The 13,603-nt window shown below is 41.6% G+C and overlaps 1 protein-coding gene and 1 non-coding gene across 3 annotated transcripts; both read right to left on the bottom strand.

Annotated features, from left to right (window-relative positions):
* Positions 1–419: 419 nt before the first annotated feature.
* Positions 420–502, bottom strand: TRNAL-UAA (transfer RNA leucine (anticodon UAA)). Its single transcript has one exon. It is a non-coding gene; the product is annotated as a tRNA-Leu (tRNA).
* Positions 503–6,082: 5,580 nt separating this feature from the next.
* STX11 (syntaxin 11) lies at positions 6,083–10,976 on the bottom strand. 2 transcript variants are annotated; one of them, XM_062641651.1, is made up of 3 exons: positions 9,646–10,976; positions 9,440–9,531; positions 6,083–7,035 (listed from the first exon to the last, which is right to left on the bottom strand). In XM_062641651.1, the coding sequence occupies exon 3, from the start codon at positions 7,028–7,030 to the stop codon at positions 6,164–6,166; it is 867 nt and encodes a 288-aa protein (XP_062497635.1). In that variant the 5' UTR covers positions 7,031–7,035; positions 9,440–9,531; positions 9,646–10,976; the 3' UTR covers positions 6,083–6,163. The 2 variants fall into 2 exon arrangements, with proteins under 2 accessions (XP_062497635.1, XP_062497634.1); XM_062641650.1 differs by lacking the exon at positions 9,440–9,531 and having other exon boundaries at positions 9,646–10,973.
* Between the last annotated feature and the right edge of the window lie 2,627 nt (positions 10,977–13,603).

Below are 13,603 nucleotides of genomic sequence, written 5' to 3'. Positions count from 1 at the left end.
CGGTGCCACCGAGGGCCAGGCCCGAGCTGCCTGCCAGAGACACGAAAAAACGTATATATATACATACACACGTATATAGATAATAGATACATATAGTATATAAACGCCTCAAGATTAAGTTGTGAAACCGACCAACTTTAAGCTAAGGTTGCGGTGTTCAACGCGAAGCCCAGAGGCCCAGCACAGCCGGCCGAGCGGGGCAGGCAGGCCCGCTTCAGCCGTAGCCGGCTCACACCACCCTCGCCGGCCCAGCGGCGCGGCTGCTCCGCAGGCCGAGTGCCGGCCGCCGCCCGCTTCAGCGCCGCTCCCCCTCTGCCTCCCGCCGCGGTCGGCAGCTGCCGGCGGCCGCACCTCAGCCTGAGCACCGCGTCCTTCTCGGCAAAGCAGGAGGGCTCCGGGAAAAAAAAAAACTTGACTTTTACCAGGAGTGGGGTTCGAACCCACGCGGACATACGTCCATTGGATCTTAAGTCCAACGCCTTAACCACTCGGCCATCCTGGTGCAGATACAGAAGCCGCTCCCAGCCGCTCCTACATCCAAGGTGGCGCTTCCTCCCGTCCCCGCCCGACCCGCTGCTCCCTGCGACCCTCCACCGGCGTCCTCTCGCCTTGATTTCCTGCGCGGCAGGGCGCAGAGCGCTTAGGGCTACGGGCGCGAGCAGCCCCTCCCGGCAGCGGGCGGGCGGGCAGGGCCGGGAGCCTTGCTCTGCCGTGGGGCCCGTGAGAGACCGAGGGCCAGAGCGGAAGAGTTGGGGGGTGGCGGGGGAGGTGCGCGGGGCTGGCGCGGCCCGGCACTGAGAAGAGAGCGCGGGGGGCGTTGGGGTGCGGACGGAGGATAGGGGGTGCCGGCCCAGGGCCGCTCCGTGCGGGCCCATGGGCGCGCTGAAACGAGAAGGGTGGGAGAGCCGGGGAGGGCCGCGGTGCCGGCGCTGTTGGTCGGGGGAATGAGAGGGCTGGGGGGAATTCGCACCTATAAAGCTCAAAGCAGCAAAAAGTGAAACAACTCAGCACTTTTCTGCCGGCTTCCCCTTCCCTCGGGCGATGCTGCCGGGTGAAATACCAACTGAGAGGTACTCTCTGGAAACGCGGTGTTATTGGCGTTTAGCTTATTTATGCCCAGCTGTTTCCTGCAGTAGCTCTTCCCTTGCTCATAGAAGAAAACCAGAAACAACAGGGTCTGAAGCTATCAAGTATGCGTCATTAGGGAAAGATATTGCTGAGGAAAGATTTTTTTTTTGCCAATCACCACTAGATGCATCATCTGTGAAAGCACCTATTGCAATACCCAGGTTTAGTGCCTGCACTGAGAGCTTGCCCTTCCTCCCTGTTAAGAGGGGAATGGGAATGGGAAATGAGAAAGTGGACCATCACTGGCCTTGTCACCACACAGGCTCCCACTCTTGCCATCTTTGCTGACCAATTTCCAGAGGAGAAAATGGTCATCCTGCATCCCGCTAAACTTTGCCACCTTTGAACCTGCCCCCAAGGGATGAGAAACCCAGTACAACGCAGGCTGGGGAGGCTAGACTGGCAGCCTCTGGCAAACTGGAGGGGGCACGCAGAGGGCAGCTGCTTCCTGGTAAGAACAGGAGCACATAACACTGCTCTGCTGTTGGACACCCTGGTTGTAGTTGGCCCTTTGTAAGCCATCTGTGTTGCGAATTTGCGGGTGCAGGTGGTGTCTAACCTCTTCAGCCTATTACTGCTCAGAGACCCCCAGTACACAAGGCATGCCAGTGAAGGAAAATACTTCTCACATACAATAAAAGTGAATTGTTAACATTTTGCATAGATGAAGAAAAAATGTGAAACTCACACCTTCTTTTCCTTTAATTTTATTCACTCGCTGGAGCCCATGAATGAAAGAACAGCTTTTTGGAACTTACCCCGCTGTATCATGTGCTTAGAATGGGCATCATAGCATGACTAGCACTGCTCCCCGTTCAGTAGGGTTGTGCCTTGCAGCAGAGCACTGAGTAGAGAAATATCATCAGTTATCTCATTCTCTATTCTTCTTTATTTCTCAGAAACATACGAAAATGTTACTTTTTCCTGTCAAGACTTTATGCCCTAACAATGTATGCGCTGTAAGCTAAGGTGTAACAGTGGAGCAGTCTTCCACCAGCTGTTACTGGCTTCAGCTCAGCTATTATGAAGACACTATGCTAAAAACATGGAAGATAGACCTGCTATCACCTTCTTACATATTAGAGAAACAAATACCATGGCTCCATGTGCAAATCACATTGTGTCGGAAATAGATTAATCACCACATGCAGTATCTGTTAAAGGACACCGTTTCCTGCCTTCATCGTATCTGTGATACTTCCCTAGAGATGGAAACAACCACATGTAGCTCTCCTTTTCAGATAAATTCCAGATATCTCCCATGGTTTAAAAATCTAGAGAACCTGCTTTGTTTTCAAGAAATTACAAAATACAACTTGGGCTGTGCATTCAAAACATCCTTAATGTGGGTTAGATTAGAAAGGCTTAGTTTAGCTACTCAGTTCAGCCTCCAGAACGAAGATGTCTTAATCACAGAGCTATAGCTTTACTTCAAGAAGTTTCTCCCAAAACACATGCAGAGAGATGCCTGCTACAGTGTGCGAATGTGTCCATAGTCTGAGTCCCTTGCTTTGAAGTAGCAATTGTTTCACTGCCATTTCTCTAAAATTAAATCCATTCAAAACACTCAATAACAACAAAAAGCTCAAACCAAACCAAACAAAAATAAAAAACAAATAAGCCAAAACAAAAGATGAAATGGAGACTCATACACATATCCAGGAAGTTCACCATTATATATCAAACATTATATTTTGTAATAGGTTGGTTTTTTTTTTTCCTCTTTTATACTTATGCAATTCTCTTATATTTTTAGAAGGAGCCAGGTGTGCCTGGTTGCCAATTCTCCTTTCTCTCCTTCCTTCTCTTCAGGAAGGGCTGAAATTTGAAAGGTGTGAGGGAGGTTTGTGAAGTTTCTACTGCTTTCAGTAGGAAACAAAACCAAACTAACAACAACCCTAAAAGCTGAACCCTTACATTTTAACTGTTTTCCCCTCAAACCCAACTATAGGGTCAGCCACATGAGGGAAAATTAAAAAACAAACCATGGAATATGCCACATATATCTCCACAGGAGTTGTTCTGACTTTCAGAGCGAAAAGGCAGCTTTCCTCAGAAAGCATGAAGATGTTCATTCTGCAGTTTCTGTTATTAGTATGCTAAAATATCATCAAGCTACTTTTATCATCTTCTTCCACTCATCCTGTGTGGCATGAGTCTTTGCAACTATAGTGTGATCAGCTTTTTTCAACAGCCTGTTTAACTGTGACTAGGCAAGTTCATGGGCTGGCAACATTTCATTTCTTACACAACTGAGGGATAGAAAACCCCACATAGTATTAAGCAATGAACACATGTTTGCAAGGAAGAGAACCATTCCTTCAGTTACTGGAAATAATTTTTTAAGTGCCTCTATTCACAGTGTGACTTAAAAATAGTTAAAGGGTCTCAAGCTGGTATTTCAATAATTCTCAGTTTCTTCCTTGCAGCAACAGGCTGGAGAGAAGGTCTGCAATTACATTTTCCTCATGCTTTTGCTTTATTTCCCTGCGCCTCAAATCAGACTAAAGATTCAAGTATAAGCATTGCATATCTACTAATGAAATCATCAAGATCTCTCAGAACTGCCAGAATAGATTTTATTTTTTCTTGCAGTAGAGAATCATTTTAGAACAAATGAAACTATTTTTTTCATGGGTTTTATAGGAAAAATTATAGTAAGTCTATCTCAATATGGAACACATTTGATTTACTGTGGCAACAAATACGAGGAGGGCTTTTTTAGGCACTGTTTAATCTCCTTTCATCAACTCAGAGATCAGTCTAGCAGCTTTGAAACTAAACTTCCACAATGCAAGAAGCTGCTCAGAGATGCTTATTCAATGTAAAACGCTCTGCACTTTCAGATTTTCTTATGAAATCTTTTATTCCATGTGTAGACATACATATGTGTAAAAAAGAAACCAACAAAAAAATATATGTACACATTTCTATCAAAAGCATTGCTGAGTGCTAGATTATGCAGACAAAATGAAATATATATTTCATTCCTCATTGATTCATGCCCACACGCTGACCCTCAGAGGTTTAGGGTGTTTCTCTACAGATGCACTGTTCCATTGACTTCCATTGAATGGCAATACCTATGGCGTAAATGACTTTGTCTTCTTGAGTAGCACCAAAGCTACTGGTAATGGTGCCAGCTCAACACCCTCCTTTCTCCCACTTCAGGTTTGAACATGGGGTTGTTGGAGAGGTCCTCAGGCAAGCATAATACTGATATAATCAAGACATCACTAATTATCAAAATATTTTCTAGTTTAGAAGATTGGCATTCCTAACTCTTCCATGTTATCACAAACAGGTTCTTCAGCAAAAGAGACTTTCAGTGCCTGAGAAGAGCTCTTTTATTTGTGTAAAAAAGCCCATCTGGCTAAGAAACATTTCCCACTAGGATACAAAAGCATGGAAGTTGAATTTATTTTGCTGTTATATCAATATAAACAGTACAAAACTCTTGGGTGTTTTTGCACATATAAAATTAGTGTTCAAAAGATCAGAAGAAAAAAAGTTTCATTGTGATTGGTGCAGAGAGATAGCTATGCACATCTCCTGAGGAAAACTCCCAAATACAAAATATTTGAAATGTTTAAATATATTTATTAAAATAGGTACAAATAGGATCAGCAGTTTAAAAAAAAATCAGTAACTTCTGAAAAAAAAATGTCCTGCATTAATTCAGAGGACAGCAGTAGATCACAGTGTATCAGGAAGCCACCTAGAAATATAATACTTGGAAAACCTCCAGAAGTAGGAGCTATAATCACTCACCAGACTTCATGAATGCATGTTTCACGGACGACTTTCAGTGGTTTCCGGAGCTGCAATTTTTCTGTTACCTCCTCATATTCTAAATCTAGTTTGGCCAGACTCCCTTTACACAAAAGGAAAGATTACTTTCAAGTTTGAAAAGAGCACTGAAATGACATTAAAATGTTATTTTCTGTCTTCTTCGGGTGTTCAGAAGAAATATGTCTACTTTCTTCCCAGGTGGAGATTTCCTAACAGTGGGAGAAAAACCATAGTTTTGTACAGTAAAACTGCATTTTGATAAATTTAATCCTTCATATTATTAAAAATAGACATAAAAAATCCATTTTAATTCTTACTAAAAAAATAGAAGCCTATTGACAGGATAATCCTTTCACTAAAATTGTGTGTATGTGCCAGCACAGGAAACCCTAAAATGCCTTCTCGATTCCCCAACAGTTTTCTTCTTGTGTGTGCTGCTGCAGAAGGCCACTGCATGCCTCCCTTCTGGCTGAAGTGTTTATTGGCAGAAGAATGTATTAGAAGCATAAAAGCATGGCAGTTTTGAAATTGAGAGTGCAGACAGTGGCTCAAGTTAAAAGTCGGTGAGGTGCCTTGATGTTGCAGTGCTTCTAGCCACCTTGACAAAGTTGTGGATACTCAAAATTGAGAAAAGCAATCACTTGCACACAAACAGCAAAATGTGCATACTGTCATTTAAGGTGCAGTTACTTCTGTTGAGATTCAGGTGGAAGTCAAGTTGAAATAGAAACTAGTTCTGTGTCCTGCTCCTGCTACCAGGCTTTCACCAGAGTGAAAATCTCTTCAAGTATTTGCATTGAGTAGGGTCCAAACTAGTTAAAATTGAAACCTGATTCTGTCATGTATTGTGTCTCCCCAGGCGGTAAGGCTGCACCAGGCGGTAAGGCTGCACCACCTGCAGAGTCACTTAGACAATAAAGTTACTTCTTGAAATTTCTCATCTTCCCTAGACTGAGTTATTAGCCCGTCATTCATTCCTCTTTGCTGCCTATCTGAAGCAAGTATCACTGCAGAGATCTTCTTGTACCTCTAATTACAGCAACAGAGTACATTTCAATTAAAAACAGATTAAAAATTGTTTTATCAACATTTCTAGGAGGCCTCAAATAGAACAGCCTTCAGCACATTTAGTTAAAAGACGATGAACAAATTCAACAGGGGTTGTCATTAGAAAAAAGTCACTGAAATGAATGCCTGATTTTGAAGATATTCAGGTCAGTCTGTGATAGCTTCAGTGGGACAATCATCTTCTGCAGCAGGATAAGCAGCAGCAGAGGATTGTTCTGAGGGGGTGTTTTCTTCTGTATTCCAAAGCTTTTTTCACTTGCTCTTTAGCTTCTCCTACATAGTCCTCAACATTTTGCATATTTATCTCAATGACGTCAAAGGTGTCTGCCTGTTCCTCCACTAGTAAGGCCACCTGCAGAAAGAGCTCATGAACTTCCTTGATGCGACCTTCTAACTTCACAAGCTCCTTATGACGTGTCTCAATCTCATTCAAGGCAGAGCGAGCCCCCTTAACTTCTGACAAGAGATTCTCAGAGAAAACATCCCACTTGCCTTGCTCAATCATCTCCTCAATCTGGTTGCCAGAAACATCTTTGCCCATTATCTCTAGCTGCCGCTGAATTCGAATCTTGCAGTTCTCTCGTTGGTTCATCTCTGCTGCATTGTATTCAAACATGGCTCCCTGAAATGAGTGCATGAGATCAACGTAGTGGTTCTTTGCTACCCTGGCAATAACAGACATAGCCCCATATTTTGTTACTGCATCTTCACAGAAATCTCTCATTATGTGAAGTTTCCTGTGGATGCTTTCTCCACGGGCCTTAATGTCTCTGGCAATACAATTAGTATCTCGTTTGATGCTACTAAGACGGCGCATGGAAGTAAGAAAGCGGTTGTTTTGCTTTCTGAGCCGCTTCACATCCTCTTTTAGATAGTCATTTTCTGTCCGGATGTTCTGTATGTCGTTATGGAGAATTTCCAAGGCATAATCAGTCTCATAAAGCAGAACATCGTGGGGTGAATTTTCATCATCCTCACTTTCAGTAAACTGTTGGTTGTGTAACCTGGCTAATTCATGCAGCTCGTTTAGCCGGTCCTTCATCCTGCCTGTAAGTAGAGGAAGAGAAGGAAAGAAGTTTAAAGTAAATAAAATACTGATTTACAAGTATTAGAAGTTCATAACTAATAACTACATCATAGAATACTTTGAGCTGGAAGGGACCAGTAAGGATCACAGATAACATAATTACATCAAAGGTAACCCAAAATATCTATTTTTAATTTGTTCAGTGTATGTTTTACACTGATGGATCTCAGATACAAAACACTGGTGCTAGAACCCTCTTCTAGGAACTACAACACTTAGAATCCAAAAAAGTTCAAGAGATAAGACAAAAAATCCTGAAGACAAATCCAAAAGTTCGATTAGACAGTTCTCCCCCACCACAAATGCTAGTCTTTCACTTGGAGAAAAAAACAAACTCTTGAACAAATGATAGAAAGCCTGCAGCTATCAATATGTGAAGATGTATTATTAGCTGAATGCTTCCCACCACTGTTCATTAGAGAACTCTTGTCTAGATCCTGACCCTTCATTATATCAACTGCCCCAAATGTCACAGGTCCTCTGTCATTCTAAGCTTGCTTTTCCTGAGGAAAGACTGGGAAGCCTCTCAGAGCCAGAAATGGCATTTGAGGAAAAAAAGTTTTGAGAAATGGTGTGGAAAGTATCAAGGTAGGATAAATAAATAAATAAATAAATAAATAAATAAATAAAGCAAAGACACATATAGGGCCTCCAGATGCAACCACTGACCATGGCATACCAAGTGTCAGACAAAACAACACAGTGCTAGCAGCATTTTGTAAGCAAAACCATCCACCCAAACCTTATTTTTTGTATGATGGAAACATCCTACTGGAGGAATAAAGTAACACCATTGTTCCAGATCAGGATCTGTTTTCTATGTGTTTGCTTCACATGTACTTAACTACAAATTTCATTAAAAAAAACACAGAATGAGTAATCTGCACAGATCAGTTACATGGTAACAAAGCATAAGTCTCATTTAAGTATGTTTAAGCTGTAAACTTCCCTTCACAAAATCTGTATCTCCCATGACTCATTTAAATTAGTAAGAAAGAGAACCATGTTAAGAATCGGCACCAAACAGGACACCTCTAGATCTCTGTGTCTGCAGGATTCATTTTTGTTTTCCCAGGAATTAAAGTGTCTTCACAGCATTTACAAACATGCTACCACCATGAACAACACATCCCTTCATCGAATCAGCAGTTATTCCCAGGTTAAGAAAAGTCACATATCTACATGCTCAGGAGAATAGGCCTAGATCTAATGTGAATTAAAACTGCAAGTTTATAATCAGTTTCATGGGACTGTTCAACGTGTTAAAGACATTAGGGAGGATATTGGAAAGATTCCATCACAGGTACAGCCCCCTGGGCTCATGTAGTTCATTGTGGTGTATATGCTGGTCTTGCGAAGCATCCAGATTAGGATCACATTTACAATGAAGCAAACAAGTGAATTTCAACTTAAACCATTTCTTTTACAAGCAATGTAAATCAATAAAGTCCATTAATATCCTGACAGAACAGCCTTCATTCAGGAATCTGCCCATGTAATGTAATTGAATTTAAAATATAAGCCACATAGATTCAACTCACAATGCTCATCTGACTGCATTCATGACTCTTACTGGCTTCCCTAAAGCTGACAATCCTACTTCTAGCCTCATCCTTGAACTGTCATGTGCTGTGTTCAGCAATTTATTCTTTTTGTGTTTAGCATCTACGTTTAACAGCACACGATGTTTTTTATGACTTTAAAATGGCAGTCCACAGCAGCAAGGTGCCATTCGGTGTAAACTAACTCATGTGTGTGCAGGACTATGTTGCCTTTGTGCTTGCCGTTCCCCGAACCTGAGAAAAACTGTATTTCATCAGCTTTCCTTCCACAGAGAGCAGACCGACAGCTGGCTCAACAATAATTACATGTTATTCTTTGTGCTTGAAAAACACAAACAGAAAAACACACTAAAAGCTGCTATGTAATAAAGTCATGGTTTTGTAGGAATAGGTCTACCCTTCCTTCTCTCTACCCTGAAAAGTATAAATTGCAACTTGCCTTTCTCACCCACAACTATACAAGGGTGATGGATTTAAAAAAAATAGGAAGAAATGGAGAAGGAAATACATGGTAATTCACAACAAGAAGATACTAATGCTGTAGTGCATCTGTATACTAATTCTGTAGCATCTCGATACAAATAATGCTTTTTTTTAATACAACATGAAAGGTTAAAAAGTCAAGCATTAAAAGAAAAGTAAGGAGCTGCCAAGTGTGGCCTCAGATCATGGTGTTGCCTACACACAGGAAGATCATGCAGTTAAACACTGTCCTATGTCCTTTCACTTCCATCAAGTCTCTGCCTACAGTCTGTGTGTGCTGAATAAAACTTGCACAACATAAAGGGATAATCTCACTTACTATGTTGCTACTGTAAATTTCCTCAGGGATTTCTCCTGTGAAATCTCTGGAAAGCTCCATAAGCTCATAGCAGTCTTCTGGGGGAGGCAGACCTAAGAGCCCCATCCACAGACACAGGTTTCAGCCCACAGTGATTAAGGACAACATTATCACTTTTGATGAGTTATGATGCCCACTTGAGACACCTGAAGCACAGGTTTTCATACCTGGTATGTTCAGAAGTCAGCTGCTTCTGACTTTGGTCACTGCTGCAAGCCTTGGGGACCGAGTAAGATGGTAAAGTAACAAGCTGGACATCAGTGAATGAGCACATGGATCAAGGCCACGTGTGAGAAGCTTGTCTCCAATGATATGTACAGCATCACCCAGAACTTCCGTGACCAGCAGATCCAGTAGAATCCAATTCTAAATGTGAATAGAAGAATCAAATTATAGCTGCACTGAGAATCTTTAACCTGGAGTTTCCCAGTTTCTACGTGCTTAGCTCTAAAAACTACGTTATTTGAAACTACATACCAAAGCTTACATTCAAGGTAGTCAACATTAGGAGTTTTTAACTCTGCACTGAGGACCTGTACCCATCAGGGTAATGGCTCCTAACCAAAGGATGCCACCTCTTCAAGCCTGACTTCAGAGTCCTGCAAAATCAGGGACTTTTGGACATCTTTTATTCTCCCCAAGTCCTGTTGTTTTCTCTGTGTTTCTGAAGTTCACCACCTAGCCAGCTTCCCACTTCACCTTCCCATTTTCAAGATGCTTTTCTTTATCTTCATACATTTACTGGACAGGATGAAGGACAAAAAAAAAAAAAAGACTTTCTGCATGTACTTCAGCATCATATTAGGCCACAAACGCCACAGATTGCAGAGGACACAATTCAACAGCTATTCAGCTTTGTGCCATAGTATGCTCAATTACTCTGTGGGTAAGCATTTGCAATATTTACCCCAAAAAATCTGTGAGGTTCATGAAAATGTTTAGATTTCAACTTTCTTGAGCACCTTTAGCTCAAGGAACAAGTAGATTTATTTGGGACACTTGCAAACTCCTGCTTTGAGAAATTCATAATTTGGCAAAATTTTAGGAGTTTTATAGAAGAAAAACAGTAGGCTCAAATGCAATGCCACCACAGGTCTTTCCCCACTTCAAATTCCCATTTCAAACATAGGGGAACCAGAGCTTCCCAAGAGAGGACAGTAACTTCCAAGCATTCCTTTGATAGTGTCAGGGACAAAACTGACACTAAAGAGATGAAAAAAATGCACAAACAAGCATGAGAAAGGAGGGGGGAACAAATACCTGAAAAATTTCAGCTCAACGGATCAGCATTTAGAAAGGTTGACCTCCTTTATCAGATCCTGTTGTTACTCAGGGAAGTTTACATCTGCTTACATGTTGATAGCATTGCTTGCCATTAAAACAGCAGTGTATTAATATATAGTGCATTAGTAGTTGTTAAGGATAATCTCAGCACTAATTCTTTAAAACGAGCAATAGTCTCTCTTTTCATATAGGGCCTGGCACAGCAGTATAAGTTGGGCTCCCAGGCTAGAAAGCAGCTCTGCAGAGAAGGACGTTGGTGTGCCGGTGGACATCGAGTAAGCAATGCGCCCTTGTGGCAATGGAGGCCAACTGCATCCTGGGCTGGAGCAGCAACAGTGGTGGAGGGAAGTGACCCCTTCCATCTGACACCTGAGAGTACACATCTGGAGTGCTGTGTGGGTGCCGGGGCTCCCCAGCACAAGAGACATGGACACATTGGGGTGAGCCCAGGGGAGGACACCAAGGTGGTCAGAGGTGCTGAAGCACTTGGTGTACGAGGAGAGGCTGAGACAGCTGGGAACGTTCAGCCTGGAAAACAGGAAGCTTAAGGGAGATCTTGTTGCACCAATTGTGCAATGCAAGGGAAGACCCTTCATGGAGATGTACAGCGACAGCACAAGAGGCAACAGACCCAAGTGAAAACACGGGAAAAGCCAGCTACATAGTAGGGGAAAAAAGGGAAAAAAAAAAAACAACCCAAATCCCAAACTTTCAGAAACACTAGAAAAGGTGCCAGGAGAAGTTTTGGAATCTGCATCCTTGAAGATACTCAAAACTGTACTGGACATGACCCTCACCAACCTGAACTACCTGTGTGTGTTTTGAGGGGGGATGGATTGTACAACATCCAAAAGTCAAGTTCAGATTGTTCTTGTACTCAGCTTTACATCAAAAGTTGGTGAATTTGACCATGAGTGCTAAATATTTAGCACTTATTTCTTTAACACAGGTTTATTTAAGATACAGCTAACACATTAGAATATCAAAACACCAACTGCTCTGTATTCTGGAATAACAGCCCCAAAAGTATAAATACCTTAATTCTCAGAGTGTGTGTTTTAATAGATTAGCTGCTAGTTTGATTTTCTTCTAAAATACTGTGCATATTCAAACTGGAACATATCCTTCCATGTTTGTATTTTTGAGCTAGCTAAATCTATCCCTGTAAAAAACAGGTTCCTTCTGCAGTCCATCATGGTGTGTACACCCAACCATACACACTCACACACAGGAAATATAGGCTAGGTAATGACTGTAGAGGTTACAACTTTAAAACCAGACACGCACCAAGTATATACAGTCAGCTGAGGATGTGTTCAGTACTCTTCATGTTGGCATGCTACTTCTTGATATTAATTACCATAATGACTAGCTCTCCCACGATGCATGAGAAAGAAGTGAGCTGTCCTGTTGCAGTAAGACTGCAGCCCATACAACTCTCTGTGATATGGGATTTCAGATGGGAAAGGAAAATCTGGCTCTGAAAATCTGTACCTGTGCATACACATAAAACCCCTTTCTGTTAGCCCAACACACATACCAATAGGAGTCCTGCAGAGCATACTTGCACTGCTGTGCTAATGTTATCAACATAGAAATAACATAAAGATGAAAAGTTATTTCTGTAGAAACAAAAGAGTTGCACACCTTTATTTGAGCTTTGACATTTGTATATCTTATCCACACCTCAGTTTGGGGACAAACAGTGAAATAAAGCTGCAGTTTCAGTATATCATCCAAATTTCATCACTGGGAAGGAAGACAGTTTATGTCTTTTCTATTTACTGCACTCATAAAAGGCAGCTGCTAGTTAACACCAGCTTGTGGATTAACAGAAGTCTAGTCAGTAATCATTCTGATCTTTGAGTAGGGCTTTACAAGATGAAGCTTTCACTTCAGTTGAAGTGGCCTATCTGAGGAACAACAGATACTTCAAAAGAAGCCAGTTAAAAATAATATATCATCTCAGCAATTCTCTCACTCAGAAGGAAGAAGTCCTTTTGTGCTCCACTACAAACCCACATGGCTCAGCCTATCTCTGAATGACATGTGCTCTTGGTTGGATAACACACAATAGATGTGACCCAAGAAACAAGTGGTGAACAACTGGGAAATAACCAGCTCCTAAGCAGAATTACTTCATTGCCAAGTGTGCATCAGCACATTCCAGTAACTTCCCATACTGTCTGTAGAAGATGCAGTATTGATGGAAATCCACTTAGATGGACTAGCTAAGTCGAACACACTCTGTTACAAAGAAATAGTGTGCTGCTGTGGCAGCAAAAATTCAAGTCATATATAGATAAAAGAAGTGTTAAATGCAGCTGAAACCGTTCATTTAGGAGTTGGAATCTCAGATTTAATCATAATTTTCTAGTATCTTTCTGTTTTGGAAACAGTGGTCTTAGACCAGATTTAATAATTTTGCCTGCTATCTGTTGTCCAGTAATAGATTTAATAATATTAATTAACTTGGAAAACAGACTGTTGTTTACAATAGGTTTTCCTCTTTCCACATGAGCTTCTAATTGGCTCACAGCAGAATTCTAGTCATCTTTTCAGACTAAATTCCCTGATTTCCCAATCTTGCCCATCACTGGTGGAACAGCAGGCTTGAATTTCTCAAATTTCTTTTTTCTTTCTTTTCATCTATAGGAGCTTAAGGAAACACCCAAAATCATAATCTAATTATTAGGATAGATTCCCTTCTGGAGCTGTTTTAAGATCATATCTGTATATAAACTCCAGTATTAAGAACTATGACAGAGATCAGCATTTCAAAATCTTTCTGTAGCTGCACTGAAAGGAACTTACCTTCTCTGCAGTTTCTTGGATTGGGCA

This window comes from Pezoporus occidentalis, unplaced genomic scaffold (assembly GCF_034315485.1).
Source record: "Pezoporus occidentalis ecotype Australia unplaced genomic scaffold, CSIRO_AGI_Poc_V1 ctg7, whole genome shotgun sequence".
In the NCBI taxonomy this organism is placed as follows: Eukaryota; Metazoa; Chordata; class Aves; order Psittaciformes; family Psittacidae; genus Pezoporus; species Pezoporus occidentalis.
The sequence above is the reverse complement of the archived record's forward strand: the minus strand, read 5'-3'. Positions and strand labels throughout refer to the sequence as shown.